At 26.8% G+C, this 19179-nt stretch overlaps 1 protein-coding gene across 3 annotated transcripts; it reads left to right on the top strand.

Moving 5' to 3' along the window:
• Positions 1-153: 153 nt before the first annotated feature.
• Positions 154-18930, top strand: LOC135925317 (long-chain-fatty-acid--CoA ligase ACSBG2-like). Of its 3 annotated transcripts, none has more exons than XM_065460581.1 (14): positions 154-308; positions 5579-5677; positions 6423-6676; positions 7582-7670; positions 9577-9790; positions 10230-10379; positions 10693-10860; positions 11150-11331; positions 12710-12879; positions 13449-13582; positions 15267-15429; positions 15895-16037; positions 17874-18129; positions 18550-18930. In XM_065460581.1, the coding sequence occupies exons 2-14, from the start codon at positions 5599-5601 to the stop codon at positions 18741-18743; spliced, it is 2196 nt and encodes a 731-aa protein (XP_065316653.1). In that variant the 5' UTR covers positions 154-308; positions 5579-5598; the 3' UTR covers positions 18744-18930. The 3 variants fall into 3 exon arrangements, with proteins under 3 accessions (XP_065316653.1, XP_065316652.1, XP_065316651.1); XM_065460580.1 differs by having other exon boundaries at positions 158-308; positions 5557-5677; XM_065460579.1 differs by lacking the exon at positions 154-308 and having other exon boundaries at positions 5516-5677.
• Positions 18931-19179: the final 249 nt, after the last annotated feature.

Below are 19179 nucleotides of genomic sequence, written 5' to 3'. Positions count from 1 at the left end.
TTTGTTACGTATTATATATTGTAAAAAATTTTAGCTTATAAATGACATAATCGTTATAATAATGTAATATGTAAATTTTATGATGAAAGCACAATATCCGCGTATCAATATATTGTTTTCTTAATATCCTAATCAAATAATTGTTATTTTTTTAAAAAAAATCTTAATCAAATTATTCTGTTTTTTTAATGGTTCCTTATATATATTATTATAGTTCCCTCAGTTTCTATTTTCAATCTTGATATTCTACTTATATCATAATAATTCTATCCCTTAAGAAAGTTCATAAAGTTTCTCATTCAGAAGAGGTAAAAAAAGTTTATTTTCTTATATTTGTCCTGTTTTTTTTGAAAGTGTCAAATGTTTCACTTGATAAAGAAAGTGTCATAATTATTTATATTAACGATTCTATTCCCATTAGTATTTAATTTCATTTTTTTTCTCTTTAAATTATGATATATGAATGAATGAAATTTCGATTGAAAGATGAGATTATTTTTTGGAAAAGAAAAAAAAAATCTCGAGAAAAACAAACAAAACCGATTAAATTATTTAACCGTTATATGCACCAAATATTAAACCTTCGATTACTTTATGACTTTTATGAAACTTCATTATAGAAAGTAGCCTGTTGTTTGACCGAAAATTTTAATTAAACTAATATTTTTGCTTAAGTTAAATCACATCATGGATAAAGTGCCCTAGGCATTGACCCTGAACAAATACCCTAATTTTAAGGTTGCGTCCAAAAATCTGTTTTAAAATTTATAAAGGAAATCCCAACTTAAATTATTTTTGGGCCATATTTTTTTGTTTAAAAAAAAGAGTATTCAGTGAATTTCATAAATTAGAATTAAGAATAAACCCAAGTTCAACCCGGCTACATTTTAATTTTTTTTAGACCTGAACCTGACTTCCTAGAGGACTTGAGGCCGGCATATTGAATTATACTGTCGATCGACTTTTTAAAAAGTTATTCATTTTGTGTAATAAATTTCCAAAAAAAAAAGAGAGAATGAGAAATGGAAAATAAAACACGAGTTGTTTCTTCGTTACTTAAATATTTATTTTTTAAAATTTGATTTGATTCTTTTTGTTTGCATATGGTTTGGTGTTGGTATATAATAAAATTAGAATGGGATGGAAAAATTTTTTTTTCGCTTCCATCAATTTTTATGAGAATCATGTTGAAGAAAATTTTCTAATTATAACCCCAGTAGTCATTTAATCTCAAACTGAAATCATTTTTTTCAAATATTTTATAACCGATTTGAGGTCAAAAAATAAACATAATTAAACTTCGGATATTACTTCCTTTTTTAAAAAAACAAAACCCTCAAAATCTTGTATTCATTTACAATGTTTTCTTTTTTAAACAATGAACTTGACATCTTATAAAATATATTTGCATTATTTTTATTAAAAATTTAAAACATTGATTTTTGATGTTATAAGTTGGTTAGAATGAAAGAAGAAGAAAAAAAACTTCATTTTTGAAAACATTAATTTTATTTTAATGTTAGAGAAATGAAAAGTCTGGAAAATAGAAATTATGGTGTACCACATCCCAAATACGCATTTCGCTCAGAAAAATCTTTTATTGTAATTAGTGTTGTTAAACGGCTCGATTTGAGCCGATTTTTAAAAACGGTTAACTCAACATTTTATCCAGAATAATATGACGCAAGCCTAAAGATTTTGCACATAGATGGCACAAAGGTCCAAATATCTATTAGCGAAGTTTCGAGGCTTAGACAATATTTTTCTGTCTAAAATATCGAGTTAGCCGTTTTTAAAAATCGGCTCAAAATGAGCCATTTAACAACACTAATTGTAATTATAGTAAAATAAGGACAGGATATTAGCTCATCCAAACTTACTATTTGATCCGCGACACGGGATATAATTTAAAAAACAGTTTAAAAAAAAGGTTTTTTATTTATTATTTTAAAATTTTAGCTCTGGTAACGTAAAATTTCTTTAAAAATCTTATATTCAGCGGATTTGAACCCGTGTTAAGTTTGTTATCTCATAATCATTTATCAGCAATAATACCTGTAAATATGTTTGCTCTATTCTCTTGTTTGTTTAAGAGAGTTCTGGGCCTTGGGAAGTAAAAAATCTAGCCATTTCGCTCATGCTGGGCTATTGGCATTTCTAAAACTTTACTGTTGCTCAAATTGTGACTCTATTTATAAATTACTTTTTTAAAAAATAGTTCAAATTGTATTAATTAATGTTTGGCGGTTCCTGCGTACGACTTTATTGATCCATTAAGGTTATTTCTTAGACTTAGGGCATTTAAAAATATTTTTATTTATGATTATTAATTTTCAAAATAATGTTATAATCAGGGACATAACGGAACATTCCGTGAACGGAACCTAGGGAAATTTATGGAACGGAATCGGAATGTGTATTCCGGAACTTTCCCGGAACGTTCTTTTAAAAATATGAAACTCCAGGAATTGTTGAACGTTTTTATTTCGACACTCAAATTTATATTAATGCCCCAAAAAAACCAATATAAATAATAATCTTTTAGAAAATATATAAATTAAATTGTATTTAGATATCTGGGAATGGGAATGCAAAAATGCCTTTGGTCCCGGTCCCTGATTATAATCAAAAACTAATTCGTAACTATTATATTTAATTATATAAACTTAACTATATCTATATTCACATTAAACTGAGGATGCCTTATTCTGAAATTTACTGTTTTCATAAATATCCTTAATAATCTCCATACCCCTCTCTCCCAAAAAAATTTTATACAATATATAATATTATATAATTTAAAAATTTTAAAAAAAACACGTTAAAATGATGAAACTTTAAATTGATTTAAATATATATTCTGCTAAGAGCTATAAAAAAATACCTCCAATAAAATTTATGGGGAATAATACCCCCCCCCTCCTTTAGTGAAGATCAAGGGCCAAACTGAAGACCTTTTATAATTCTATCCTTCATTTGGGTCACCTTTATTTATTCTGAAAATATTGTCATTTATTTTGAATATTATAGAATCCATAAAATAGAGGTAATATCATAAAATCAAGTGTTCTGCTGAACTATATAATCAGTTGTTAAAGAGCGCCGCTCCGGGAGCATTACTGTTTTTCAAAACTCGGGAGCGATACTTGCTTCTTTATGGGATGGAGGGGAAGAGTACCGCTCCTCTACTGCTTTAAATTTTTAGTATAAATTGTTTAGAAAATAATCTTAATGAATGTATATGTTGAATACAATAAAAATGATAATTTATTTAAATTTATGAAACTAGTTAATTGTAAAATAGGTTGAACCGAACCGAGTATTTATATTTTTTCGTTCTCGCCATTTTTTAAATTCAAATTATAAAACATAAAAACCATGAAAGACTTATCCGTTTTTTTATAAATGCAGAAGCTATATCCGTTTTTTTATAAATGCAGAAGCTATTTAAATGGATGAAATAATATCCATTCAAATCCTCAAAATATGTTTCCTTCTAAAAAGAGATGGAATTTTTGAAAATAAAAGTTCTGAAGATGGATGAAGATTTTCAACTTTGGATATCGATTATATACTGATTAACAGAATATAAAGTTATGATTTTCCAACCCAGCCTTCACTTTGTGCCTGTCACAATATTAATATAGCGGCCACAGTTTGAGAAAGCTTTAGAAAATATAAGAATTAAAATTATTATCCCAAAACTTTCAAAAGTGTCAGTCTTTATGGAATAAACAAAATACATCACTAATATGGCTGATAATATAATTAAAAAATTGGGGAAATATTTGATATGTCCAAATGCTATAAGATGATATTCGTATTGTGAATTCATGGTATTTTTAAATAAAATAATAAGCGAAAAACACAAAGATCTTTATAAATGTAATAACATAAGACTTATACGCTTTAACTCTCCGGAATATATTTATTATAGAATATAGCCAAATTCTAATATATTGTTATTTTTCGAAATGAATAAATTTCAGTTTAGGGAATTAAAAATATTAAATAATTAATTTTATAAGAAAACAAATTCCTAACCCAAAAATACCTACAATTAAACCAAAAATAAAATACCCTCCAATGTTTAGAATAATCTTTTGGATTCAATCAAATTGATTATCAGGATAATATATGACTTTTTTAAAAATATATTTGTCAATTATAATAATTTAAAAAGCATTTTTATAAAATACAATTACCCCTCTTCCCTTTAGTACTTCTATTGAGCACTTTAGTATTGTTAAACAGGTTTTATTCAAATTTAGAAAATTTACTACTCTTTAAAGCAAATAAATGATTTATATATTTTATTTTTTTTTGATGCATCATTTTCTTTGATTTATAAAAGATATAGATGAAAATAATAAATATATGATTATATTTTGTGTAATTTATATTTAAAAAATAAAAATCAAAGGAGCGACACACTCCTATTTTTAATCTGGAGCTAAAGCGCGTTTTAAAAACTCAATAGCGTGAACGGGAGCTAGCTCTTTTTAAAAAGGAGTGTTAAATTCAAAAATCGAATTATATTCATTATAAATGAAAATGAAATGTGTAGTATCTAATATATTAAATAAAAGCAAAAAAAATTTAGAATGAGGCGGAGGGGGAGTGTTATTATGTCATCTATTCAAAATTTCAAAGAAAGATGGCAAAATTATAAACAGAGATAGGCTTAATTTAATTAAAATACAAAATAGTAAAAAAATTAATTAATTTATTATTTGTTATAAAAATAAAATTCATTTCTTACTATTGAACTTTCCTTGTATAATAACTAATTATATTTTAGTCGGTTAGACATAAATTATAAATATTATAAAAGTAGTCTACAAATTATGAACGCCCGAGTAATATAATTAGAAACATCGAGCCGAACCAAGGAACTATTTCGGGCCGAGTTAAACAAATGTTTAAAATATTTTTATGTGGTAAGCTGAATTTTTTGAATCTTTTTAAAACTGATAATTAGGCAAATTTATGTCGTTTTCCTTCATAAGAAAAATTATGAACCGGACATAAGAACCCATTAGGAAATTTCCTTTCCTCGGACCGAGGCCCGCTGAACTCTGGGAACTAATTTTCTTATAAACGATTCTTATCGCTAATATCCAAACCATCTGCGAACAAATATCATATGGTTCTCTATATTTAAGACAACCTGTTGCGAAGAAAAAATCCATCTTTGAGTGATACTCGTTATATTGAATAGATGTAATTTAAATTGATCTTATATCGTCACATGTTATTGAAGATTATATTATATATATCTAAAAAGGTTTAACATCTTACGGATTAAAGTTTACCATTATTTCGTCATTATTTTAATATAATATATTTATAAAATTGAGTTGAGACTTAATAAGACCTTCAAAATATAATATCCTCGAATAAATTTGGCTAAATTTTTAACAACAAATTTTATTATATTTTTAAAAAATATCGTATTTATTTTTACTTTATTACTTAAAAAAAATTCCGATTAAACTTACCAATATTATTTTTAATATATTTTCAAGAATTTAATTAAAAAATACCCCTATATAGACCCTTCAAAACTTATTTTAAGAAATTTCAATACCTCGAGGTATGTCGGATTCAGATGATTCTAGTTATCATATACCTAACGGAATAGCAAACAAGCAGACGGTCGAATATAATTTAGCAGGTTAAAAAAATTTAAATTATTTTATTAAAGACATTTTAAATTATCTTATGGATTTGGTGAGTTGCGTTTCTTTTCCCTATCTATGACGCTTGCATTAATTCTGTTTATGACATAATTAGATTTACTTAGATTAAAAATAAATATATATTTCATGTTATTTATCATTGAATTACATTATTATAAACATTAAAGAAATCTTTAGCTTTTGTATCTAATACTTTCATATTTTTTTCAAATATTTGGCCACACCCTCAAATTTGAATTTTTTTATTGGCCATTTTCCACTTTTTTTCAAACTATCCCTTTTACGTCATTGGAAAATTGATATAATTTTCTAATAATAAGAAATTTTTTATTCATAATTATTTTGAGCATACAAAATTAATATTCTGGATGACAAATGTCCGAGTTAAATTTATATATTTGTTTCTTCATCTCCGTTATTGATTTTTATCCAAAAAAATGACAAAATCTTTCTATTTCTTTTGTCATCACGAATTATTTTTTCTCTCGTATCACTGCTGTTTATACATCACAAATCTAAATTATTAAAATGTCAGCCTAAGTATGCTTCTTATTTATATATATCAATCACCAATAGATTCCACATTTATAGAGAACTGATTTAGAAACGATATTTAATTTTTTTCTCCTATCATTGCTTACCCGACCTTTAGTTTGGGGTAATATGAGTTCTATATAAAGATCATATTGTATTTTTTTAAAATTGTCATATAATATGTAGAAGCTACGAATTATATATGCCACGATCCAGAAAAAGCAGTTTTACTAAGGCTAGAGCCAAGCGGTCCTGGATCTATAGAACCCGTTACCGTCCCAGATCGGTTTCTCAAAGTGGTCAGCTCTTATCCCGATTTTGTAGCTTTGAAATATCAAGTTTACGATGATAGTTGTGAACCCATAGATCAGCCATGGATATCGGTCACTTACAAGGAGTATTACGAGATGGCCAGGAGAACTGCTAGAGCCTTTATCGCCGTAAATATTTACATCGTTTCGCTTGATTAAGTCATTTAATCGTCATCTTTAACCAATTACATTTTATGCATATCATTTCCGCCTTTTCTAAGAAAAATAATGATATGAGTAACAACATAATATTAATATGTGGGGAAAATAAATTCAATAAACCATTCGAAGAAAATAGCATAATTTTGAATAGGATGTTCTTAACTAATTTATCCCTTATATACTAGTTTTTATTTTTGAAATATTATAAGATCATTTTCAAAATTTTCAATGCATCCTATCTTAGCTTTACTTTATAATAATAATTTACTAATAAAATCTTTCCTTTTTTTCAATAAGATTTGCTGGCCCGCCCCTAAGCCCGGATCGGGCACACGTGCCGTACCGGATTTTTCTTAGCCGGGCTTGAGATTTTTTTAAAAACCCGGACCTGGCCTGAAAGTTTTTTTTAAAAAATAAACCAAATACTTTAAATCGTCATTATTAGCTATAAAAATTAAAAATATATATAATATATTTTAAAAAAATCCGGGCAGGTCCAAAAAAATTTTTAAAAAAATAATCCGGGCGGTCGTGCTAATGGTACCTCTGCAGGTCTCTGATAAATATACCTAACACTATTTTATTTGTATCTACTTATTTTTTATTAGTATCTGTTGTAGTATTTTGTATTGGCTTCGTCTGAAAAAGTGGTATCGACTCATTTCTGATATCATTCATTCATTATTGTATTCTTATTTATTTGGGCCTTAGTTTTTTTTTATTTATTGAATTCGATTAATCGTTCCTTATATTATTTATAAGTTTTTAAAAAATATATATAAAAGTTTCAGCATATAAATCGCTGTAATATTTTTCATATGATCTTATCTTATCTTAACATTTTATAATGATTTATGAAAAACAATCTTTAGATAGGACTGGAACCTAAACACGGCGTTGGTATCATGGGCTTCAATTCACCCGAATGGTTTTACTCCAATTTCGGTGCTATATTTGCTGGGTTAGTATATTTAATTATTATTATGGAAATTGTATTATAATTATAATATTTTCTTTTTTTGGATAATATTTATAAAATTCATGTATAAAATCTTCCTCAACTTTTTATTTTTTTTTATACAACCGGATAATTCTGGTTTTGTTTTTTCTTTTGAAAAACCAAAATTTGGTTTTTTATTATCGATTTCCCAAAAATAAAACCATTATAATGAACCAAATAATAAGAAGTCTATGTTTTATTTTTTTCATTATATATATATATAATACCTTTTTTTTAATGGATAAGTGGATGTGTTAGTATATTTGTCTTATAACCTAATTGATAAAGGGTATGATGTTACCAAAGTAGAGGAGGCCAGAATTAGATAATAAGGATTTTTTGATATGTTTAAAGTCGCTAAAAATTGGGAATCTAGTTCATATCTCCTATAAAATTTTAAAAGTATTATTAATAACACTAAGGAAATAAACACTTGTAGTTAAAATGAGTTTAAAAAAAAATATCGTTTAAAATATCATTGTTCTCAGAATTGTGAACTACCTTTGAGAATATTATGATATTCCCCATTTTTAACGATTTTTAAAAAAAAAACTTATTATAAATACAAATGTTTACTTCCCTAGCATCTATTAATATTCATTTCAAATTTAATTTAAAAATTTTCTAGGAGATGTAAGCGAAATTCACATTTTTTTAACAATTTAGAACGGGAACCAGGATTTTAATTCTTTTGCGATAAGATTATTTTATTTCACTTCAACCCATTTTTATTAACTCCATTATATGATATAGACGCTACTTAATGTTTAGTGGAGATCGATTTTTTTTGACATCTCGCTCGTGCTAGATGACATATCGTAGAGATCTGCAATAGGGGGGTTTTTTTTAAAAAAGTCCGCCCACTCGTTGTTTGAAAATTTTAACCTACCCTCCCATTTATAATTTTTATCCGCCTGTTCGCCCATTTATCTACAAATCGCCCGTCAACGTAATGTTTAAAAATTATTTTAAGACTGGTTTGACTCTTTATTAATTTATATTCATGTATTTAACATTTATAATGTGCAATATTATGAAATAAAACTATTAGTTTTAATAAATTGAAGTTCTCTTTATTTAGCCTGAATAAAAATTCACCTGCCCACGCTCCCTCCCAATTCTTAAAAAGTTTTTAAATCACCCATCACCACCAAATGTTGAAAATATTTTAGATACCACGCCTGTTCGAAGTATGGGCGGGCGAGCAAAACCTGCCCAATGCAGACCTATAACATAATGTATGGGTTAAATGGGAATTGAATAAAATTGACTTTATAAATAGTATACTTACTAGATATTACAAAAAAATCAATGTGAACTATGGAAGCAGATATAATAGGATAAAACATAGATGTACCCATTCCAAACACCTCCATTTTGCTTTTTTTAAAAAAAAATTTATATGCACACCACGCCAAAAAAAATTAATTATCTGTTATTTCTTAACTTTTCATATTTAGATTTAATTGTAGACGTACTTGTTTTCTTTTTCACCTTAACATTTGATGGTAATTAGAAATTTTATATGATTTGATGATCTTTATATTCAAGCTAGAAACCTGGTATGATTGATCAGTACATTATTATTATGTAAGACATTTAAAAGTTTTGGTGATTTTTAGGTCAAAAAAAATCAAAATTATTTTTTAGGCAATTGTCTAAAAAAATTGCCTTTTACTAATAACAGCTAACATTTCCATCTCATTTCTCTTGACCCCGTTCTTCACTAATATTTCTCTCTATTTAATTTTTTATATTTAATAAAATGGAATATCGAGGAATGTCCAAAATAGTAAGATTATTTTTCACAAATTGTTATAATATTTAACACTTTGATTAAACTATGCACATAATGCGGGGAATAAAGAGGCTTATCCACCGGAATATACACCACAAACAATGCGGAAACGTGTTATAATATTTTGAACGACAGTTGCTCGAATTTGGTTGTAGTCGAGGATTCCACGCAATTAGCTAAGATTCTTAAAATTAGGGATAGACTACCGATGCTTAAAGCCGCCATACAATATAGGGGTAAGCCTCAAACCAATGTAACGGGCGATGGATTCAAGATTTATTCGGTATAATTGTTTTCAAAATACATTTGCCATATGTTGAACACATTATTTTTTATTTATAAAATATTTAATTTTTAATGCCCTTTTAAACGCTATTAAAAATTTATCAATTAAGTAGAATAAATATAATGATGATATTTTAGAAGGATATTCTTTGATTGCATAAAGATAAATATCAAAAATGCTAAAATACGGCAATTAAGAAAGGTTGTATTTGGTTTAGAGTTAATGGGTCGCGCCAAATTATTTGACTCATTTTAAGAATGTAATTGTAAAAATTCAGCCCTATTTAATTCTAGAGGTTAATATTTACGATTAAATCTTCTAAATGGGTCGAGCCGTTTGGCTCCACCTGGATTAAATGACACAAAATGAATTTTATGATTTTAAAATATTACTTATTTAATTTTTTACCATCAAAATATATTTTATATATATTAAGTGGAAAGATTTCATACAACTTTCTGATCATGTCACGGACAAAGAATTAGAAGCTAGACTGAGTACTTTGCGCGCTAATATGTGTTGTTCACTTATTTTTACTTCCGGTACCACAGGAAATCCTAAGGGTGTCATGATAAGTCATGACAACGTAATAACTCAATGGTGTTTTATAGCATGTCTTTTGATTAATTTCTGATTTATTTTAAGATGTCCAGGGTTCCAATTTTTTTTTAAACACTAAAATGGAGAAAATTTTACTTCTCATTTAATCGGATATTTATTGTGTTTTTTTTCATCCGAAATTGAATAATCATAACATTTTCGCGTAAGATTTTAAAATATTGGATATTCTAAATTTAATTACCCTTTCATCGTGCATCTATCTTATATCAAGTGTAGTTATTAAACCTTAAAACAGTTTAATCATATATAATTTATATACTCTTATATATTTTTAACAGTTAACCTGGACATCCAGACAAGTCGCTGTGATGATTAAAGTAAGGGATCACAAAGAAGTATTACTAACTTATTTACCATTGAGCCATGTAGCCGCTCAAATCGTGGATATGTATCTTGTTATGGATACCGCGAATACCATATACTTTGCACATCCCGATGTTCTCAAAGTTAGAGATGGGAAAATTAATATTTAAAAAAAGAAATATATATTTTTAAATTATAATTAACGCCAGTTGCCAAAAGTTAATAAGTAGGATACAATAATGTCGAAGGTGAGACATAAGGGTGTAAATAAAAATTTCAATACCTATGATTAGCCAAGTTTATTAAAAAAATATATTTGTCTCAATTGCTGAGCGGAGACTCAAAAGTTCGCTTTTTTAGATTAAAAGCTTGGCAACGCTAATTTCAGCCTTGCCAAAAAATGTTTCTTAAATATAAAATTTGATTTATTAGGGCACCCTAGCTCTTTATCTTAGACAAATTAGGCCTACGATATTCATAGGAGTTCCTAGGGTGTGGGAAAAAATCACGGAAAAAATGCAAGAAATGGGTGGTCAAGCAACAGGCATAAAAAAGAAAATAGCAGCTTGGGCTAAAGAAGTGGGTTCGGAGGGAACAGAATCTCTCATGAGGGGGTCAGGATTATTTGATATTAATATATTTTTTTGCTAAATATTTAATATTTATACAAATCTTTCTTTTCTACCATGCCTTTTCACTTTAAAAAAGGTTTCATGAAATTAAAATTTTATTATAATTATCATTTTTAAAAGACCCTTTAACTAATAGATGATCAATTTATTTGAGAAAGTTTTTGGGGGAAGTAAGTGATTATGAAGGAATTGCTACCTATGTTAAAGAGGTGAATATTAAAATTAAGATATGATTCATTTTGATCAGAAAATTTTTAACATCATCAGTAGAAAGCGAAATTTTTTAATGGAAAAATATATATAAATTTTCAGCCTATTTAAAGTATCCTGTATCCGATACATTTTTTATTAAACTTTATGGACAATGATTTTAAAATTCCAATGTCTCATTGTCTTTGATCTTGATTAAAAATCAAATAATAATAATATTTGGGAATTGATGTTAATTTTTAAAAATATTTCATTTAATATGTACTACTATTACTGTTATTAATAAATTATAAAAATGTATCGAAAAATATCGGTGATTTTATGTATCATATCGAAGATATTTGTGGATATTTGTATCGGCACTAACCAGCATTAAAATTTGTAGCAGTATTGGTTTCTATTTTTAAAGTATCGTTATCTGTAAAATTTTAATTGTATATCGTATCGCCCTCGGTAAAGGCTTTAAAATCAAGAGATTTCGAATCCCAACGGATTCCGAATCCCCATACGAAATATATATTTTTAAAATTATGAAGATTTATTAAGCAGTAGTGAAGACTTATTAAGAAAGAATAGAAGTCGAAATATTATGCTTAATTCTTTTTTTAACCAATTTAGACTATGTCCTAAATATAAAAAATTAAGGAAAAAAAATATATGCCAATTTTTATGTAAAATTAAAATGTTGGCTTAAATAATTTTTTCTAATTCGCGAATGTTGTTCTTAAAAGTTTTACAATTGTGAAAATTTTATCATTCAAACATTGTAATTTGTGAAATTTTTACAAAATAAACAATATAAAATATCGAATTAATAAATTAAATATCCAACATTTCGAATATTTTAAATGGAGATTTTAACAACTTTTTAAAATTTAATGGAAGATTCGAGACATGCTTTTCCTATCTTTCAAAACTCATGAAAGTTTTGCAATTCTTAAAACTTTTGAGTTTTTATTTAAAATTTTGAACACAACCTTATAAAGAAACTTCTTTCATTTTAAGTAGTTGATAGTTTTTCTCATCCAGAATGTTTTTTTTAAATTATTGAATAGGTTTTTATTTGGGTTGTCATTAATTTATAATAAGAACTGACCCTAATAGAAATGAGTTTTAAATTTTTTTTAAAACAAAATTATATCATTAATAGTAAACCCGTTCCGTGGACCTGGGGCTTGGCTAATTTTCTTGTCTTTAAAAAGGTTAAAAAAGCCTTAGGCTTAGATCGGTGTTATTACTTAGTCAGCACGGGTGCCCCGCTAGCCAAAGAAACGCGGCTCTACATGGATTCGCTCAATATTCCCATCATGGAAGTCTATGGTTTGATTTTTTTTTTAATTTAAAATTTTTATTGTATTATAAAATTAAATCACCATTCTGTTTAAGAATTAGTAAAAAAAATTAATGGATATTATTTTTTAAAATATTAATCTAGGTAAAAAATTTTAGATACTTAAATGTCATTAGATTATCATCAGGGTCGTTACTATGGAGGGGGAGGGGCAATGTATTTATCCCAAATTGAATACTTTTTAAGTAATTTATGTGCCAATGTAAGTACATCTAAATTAAATGTAATAAAAAGGATGAAGTATTACTTAAATTAAATTTTAAGTTTACTTATTATGAAATATAAATATTATCCACTTCCTTATATTCCTAAAATTGATAAAACCCACCCCATTAGAGGAGTATTACCACAACTTTACGTATTTCTCAGATTAGAGTAATTTTTTCATTACAATAAAGTTAAAAAATTAGTTAAAAGTAAGAAAAATGTTGCTTAATTAAGAGTTTGACCATCAGATTTGAAGATCTCAAATTTATAATAATGTTTATTTAAATTCATTTTATTCTCTAAAAAAAAAATATTTTTTTTGTTAAAAAAGGTATGAGTGAATGCACTGGACCAGCCACGCTCAATATCCCGGGCCTTGGAAATTATTGGGGAGGCAGTGTGGGAATCTCCATGCTTGGGACTCAAAATAAACTCGGTACTACCGCTGAGGAATCTTCTGGAGAAGTTTTGACTATTACTTTTATTTTAGATAAAATTGAGGGGAAAAGGGCATTATAGAAAGAAGAAATTGGATAAACTCGACAATAATTTTTTTTTAAATCGCTGTTCCTACAACAATTTAAAATATAAAGATTTGCATCTGTTGACAAGACAATGGAGTCATCTAACTTTCACCTGCTAAAAAACGAAACCTAGTTCTTACCCGATACTATTACCTCATCTTCGGGATTTTTTTTATTATAACTTAGCTTTGAAGAAAGCTAAAATAATTGCCACGCTTCAATACCTATCAGATTTTCTTCTACACGCTTATGTGGATTGACTCGAATTCGCCATTTTTTAGCCATTGTTCACTATATTGATTAAGAAAATTAGTGATTAAATTATTTCTGTTATATAGGTGTTTTATTTTATTTTAACCAAGTTTTAAATTAGAATTATTATTTTTAATTACGAATTAACATAAAAGAAATTGAAGAATATCTTTATCGTGATAATATATTATAAATATAAGATGAATTTATTCTTTAAGGGTGATAGATTAGAATAATAAAAAGTATTCTTTAAATGATAGATTACAAATATTAAATGTATTTTGAACTTCAAAAAAATGTTTAAAATGAATATATATTAATAAGGGCCTTTAAGATGTTTTCAAACATCCTACAAGAAAAATATTAGTTTTTGTGACAAGCTTTTTGAACCAATGATCTTTTCACAGAAATGTAATTCTCGAAAGTAATAGCTTCAATCAATAATAAATTAGAAGTGATTACTACTACGTGACCACGGATCAGTAGAAGAGTTTCTTAAGGGCGGAGCATGATATATCTTACCATAACAAGAATTTAATATACAAAACACTTGAAGGGTCTACTGAATTTTGATGGGGAAACAATTACGAAATTTGGTTTTTTTAAATTTTCTAGACATTTTTTGAGTCCGAAAAAAATCTTATTTTTTTCTAGGCCCGAATCCACACAATAAATTTTTCCAGCCAGATTCTCACAGTTCTGCTCGAAAATTATATGTTAAAATTAGGTCTGGCCTTAATTTATGAGGATAGAATTGTAAGCGAAGTGTAATTCATCATCAAAAAACAAAGTTTTGTTATATCATATATGATGGCTAAACGAAAGCTTACAATTATTTCTAATTGTATTTAAATCTAAAATAAGAAAATCTCATTATCAAGAATTTATTTTAATTTTGAAAAAATGAGAAAGTATTCCTAAAATCCTGAGCCCTTATTCTGTTGTAATTTGTATAATTAAATATATAATTGATATTTGAATCATATGAGCATGAGGAAAATAAAATATTGAAGGTATGCAAAGGAAATCTTTATATTTTTAATGAAAAAATAGTTTAAAAAAATTAGGGCCCATCCGTTCCTTACATTTAGGTCCTGTGGACCCAGGTCCGAACGAAAAAAGTTCTACTTTGAGGGAGGGAGAGTGTACTCTGACAGGTTTGATCATGGCTCTATGAAACCCTCGCAACAGCTTCAAATTTAGGAATCAGAACCCCCTTTCTTTTAAAAATTTAAGATTCCCAAATATTTTAAAAATAAATTTAAAAACCTATTTGCTTTTATGCTAATTTGATAGGATTCATATTTTTTTAAAAATCTTGGAATTTATGTTTAATATACACTTTATTAACAACTCACATTTTAAAAAAAAAGCTTTGTCTCCGAGGTCGTCACGTGTTCATGGGTTATATTCGTAAGGAGAAGGAAACAAACGAAACAATAGATAAGGACGGTTGGCTTAGAACCGGGGATTTGAGTAGACTTGATATGACACTGACTGGGGGCCCTTTCGTTTACATTACTGGTAGGATTAAAGGTATGTATATCTTTTATTATATATGAATAATGGATTTTGTAAATTTAAAATTTTTGAAGTTAATTCACGTTATAATTTGTATTTAAATTGTTCATAAAATCATATTTGTTTTCATCAATGAGTTAATTCAGCATTTTCAGCTGTTTATTCAGAAATCTTAATCTAATTTTTACTTCTTATAATTGCATTTTATCTTAAATCAGAAAGTTTGACTTAAATATTTATCTTGATTAAATAGTTTTAAAATTTGTCACAAATATTATTTTTATATTTAAAATCAGACTGTTTTTTTTGTATTTATATATATATGTAATATATATTTTTTAAAAAACTTAAAATAAAAGGGGAAGAAATTATTTCTTGAAGCATTTACACATTTTGTCACTTTTACTTTGTTAACGTTGACATGATGTTTTTTGTTATGAAATATAAAATCTTTATCTTTTGAAACAAAACAAAATAAAGAATTAATAATAACAGCTGGAGGAGAAAATGTGGCACCAATTCCTATCGAAGACGCTATAAAAAACGAACTAAGAGAGTTTGTTAGCAACGCCATGGTCGTGGGAGATTACAAGAAATTCTTATCCGTCCTTTTGACCATCAAAGTAGCTCAATTTGTATACTATAATCGAGTATTATAATCATTATTAGAATCACTATTAGAGAAGGTCAAACGTCCTTTCGAAAGACAGATACCCATCCCAAAAAAAGATGAAAAATATGGAATCATTTTTTTTATAAAAATTTTATTTTTTTAGTTTTCTTGACAATATGCCTAAAATATTTTTAAATTTTTATTTAAAAATTTTTTAATTTTCTTGACAATATGCCTAAAATATTTTTCGAGAAATTGGTGATTTTAATAATTTCTAATAAAAAATTCATTATAGAGGCGAAAAAGATAGGGAAAAAACGCGTCCTGGCATTAGGATTACCAAATCCTGTCCAATTAAAAACCGTCTATCCTCCCGTCCCCACCCCATCTGGATTTTAAATTTATTTTTTATAAGATATGAAAATGAATTTTTAAAACTTCAAATTAATTTATTTTAAAGCAATTGTTTATTATTTTTATTACATATAAATATCATGAGGTCTCTAATTATCATGCACATAAAATTGTTTAATAAAATTTTTGGACATTGAGACCCTGAAATTAGTTATTGAGTTTTGGTATTTATTAGTTGATGGACGTAGCCATGTAGAGAAATTTGTAAAAAAATAAAAAATATTGTTGATACTATATGACGTTTTTATCAAACAATTTGTAAAAAAAACAAATAGAAATAATTTTCCAACTTTTGGGGAAAAATATTTTATATAATTTATACCTAAAAAATATATCAGAGAATTTTAAAAAAAAATAATAATTCATGACTATGTTAAGATTTAATCAAGGACGTATCATTAGACGGACCTTTATTCTTTTAAATGTGCATCAAATCAGCTGGTTACAGGCCATTTTGTTTTCCATTTAAATAATGATAATAGCTCAACTCAAGTAATGTTCAACTAAATGACATTTTTTTAATTGAATGAAATATAAACATTAAACAAGTATCTGACGTTAAGAGTATGATTAAAGAGATATGGGAGATTAATTAAAGGTTTGAAAGATATGGGTTAGGGTCCGTGATTTTTAATAAAATTATAACTTTTTTATTAATAACTTTTCAAATCTGACAAATCTTGTAATTATAAGTAGATGAATAGAAATTTAAATAAATCTGTTATAACGGCAATTTCCTTGAGTTAGACCATATTAAAAAATCAGAATTTCATTTACATATGATGAATTTTATATGGGAAACCAAAAAGGGTGTATCACCAGCATGACGCTTCAAGGTGCATTTTGGAGATTAAATCGTCAGTTTAGATAAGTATTATAATGTCATTAAATTCTAAAACAAAATTAAATATTTTTTAAAATAGTAATCGCAAAAATTTTATTTGAATTCTTCTACTTCTTTTCTTATCAGTTTAATAATGGTTTTTTTATTGTTTCCCCGGGTAAGCTAATATGAATAATTTAGGTAAGAGATATAATATTCTCGCAAATTTTTAAAAATTTATTTTATTCATTTTTAGATAATAACGCCCATAGGATTAAATAAAATTTTTTTTCAAAATTTCTCCAATTTCCTTAAAGGTTTCATTTATAAAATGTATCAATAATGTTTGACAGTCATTTGTGGTGCTAATTGTAAAAAAAATCATAATGATTTTCCTGATAAATACGCAAATTATATAAATAACTACAAAATGTAAGTAATCAGTATAGAATATATAACATTAAAATGTCTAATCATGATGATCTCCAGCTTCGATAAAGTGACTATTGTCATTTTTTTTAAACTATAATAGAAGTTGACTTCGAGTAGTCTCTTTAGAAAACAAAACATTTGGAAAAAACATAATTTATTTATTCAAATTTAAATCAGACTGAACTTGACTCCTCCACTAATACACCTTCAGACACTTTAACGCGTCCCGCTCAAGCTTGGCTGTCATCTATCCTAGGCGAGGGAAGCAATATCAAAAGTGTAAAACAAATTATAGAACAAAAACCAGCCAAATTGCATGATGTTATTAACTTAGCTTTGAAAAAGGTCAACGATGAAGCCGTAAGTAGAGCTTCCATGGTACGTAAATGGACATTCATACTAAAAGATTTCAGTGTCGTTGGCGGAGAATTAGGTTTTAAATTATGAAGACCTTTTTATATGATTGTTGTTTTGATGAAATAACAAAATAATCTTATGATATTATATAGGGAACAATAATCTCTATCACGAAGGAAGGGGGAGGGGATATGATGCAAGATCGTCGTTTAAATGAATAGGACAAGAAGGGTTGTGTTTTAATTTGAGTTCCTTTCATTAATATTGATTTGATATGGCTAGGAGAGTAGGAGTGGGTAGGGGATAAATTATCATTGGCTTCGGGGAAAAGAGGGTCAAAGTCCATAATATTGGTTAAAATTGAAAGTATCCTCCGGTAACGTCTGACCAAGATCGTGAGAAATATTTCTATCGGTTTATCTCTGATTATTATCTTATGAGTGAAATTATATGCCAAAAATCAGCTAGCTTTTTATTAATGAATTAACAAATGTAGGTCCTACGATGAAGTTAAGGAGACCAATAGTCGTTAAAATGTACACCAAACAAATTGATTCTTTATATCAGGAAGATGATGATGAACATAGGGTTATTAAAGCAAGAGACAGTACTAAGCAACATTTATCAGCAGAAGATACTAATGGTTCTGTCCCGTTGAAGCATTCGGAGAGTTACATTACGCACATCTAATTCTAATGAGGATTTTTTTTATTAATCTAGAGAACTTTACAGCTATTACAGAAAAATTTTAGGATAATAAATAATTTCATTATAATTAATGTTTTTTTTATTGGCTCTATTTTACACACAAATAGTTAATTAAAATATTAATACAATTGGTTATTTCAGTATTTAATGTTAAAATGTCAAAATATAGACTCATTTTTATGCTTTGATATATTTAAAAGTTTATATTTTTGATATTCAATATTGTACAGAAAATAATTTTATATAATTATACTTGTAATTGAAATCAGCTTTAAAAACGAATGCTCAAATTATATACTATATTGTGCATAACAATACTTAATGTTTTTTTACAATTTATAAAACTTTACTTTCCAACAAAATTTTGATAAAATTTTCTTAGTCACACATATAAAAAGTATTTATATTTTTTTTCTTA

Source organism: Gordionus sp. m RMFG-2023, chromosome 2 (genome assembly GCF_954871325.1).
Source record: "Gordionus sp. m RMFG-2023 chromosome 2, tfGorSpeb1-WG-v2, whole genome shotgun sequence".
Lineage (NCBI taxonomy): Eukaryota > Metazoa > Nematomorpha > Gordioida > Chordodea > Parachordodidae > Gordionus > Gordionus sp. m RMFG-2023.
This window is presented reverse-complemented; position numbering and strand designations above follow the sequence as displayed.

What these genes read in the sequence shown, in the direction of transcription:
- LOC135925317 (XM_065460581.1), top strand. Translation starts at nt 5,599, where the DNA reads ATGTCGGATTCAGATGATTCTAGTTATCATATACCTAACGGAATAGCA. An exon ending in CACATCCCGATGTTCTCAAA is followed by an intron (nt 10,861 to 11,149) that starts GTTAGAGATGGG and finishes TTGATTTATTAG; the next exon opens with GGCACCCTAGCTCTTTATCT. An exon ending in TCCCATCATGGAAGTCTATG is followed by an intron (nt 12,880 to 13,448) that starts GTTTGATTTTTT and finishes TTGTTAAAAAAG; the next exon opens with GTATGAGTGAATGCACTGGA.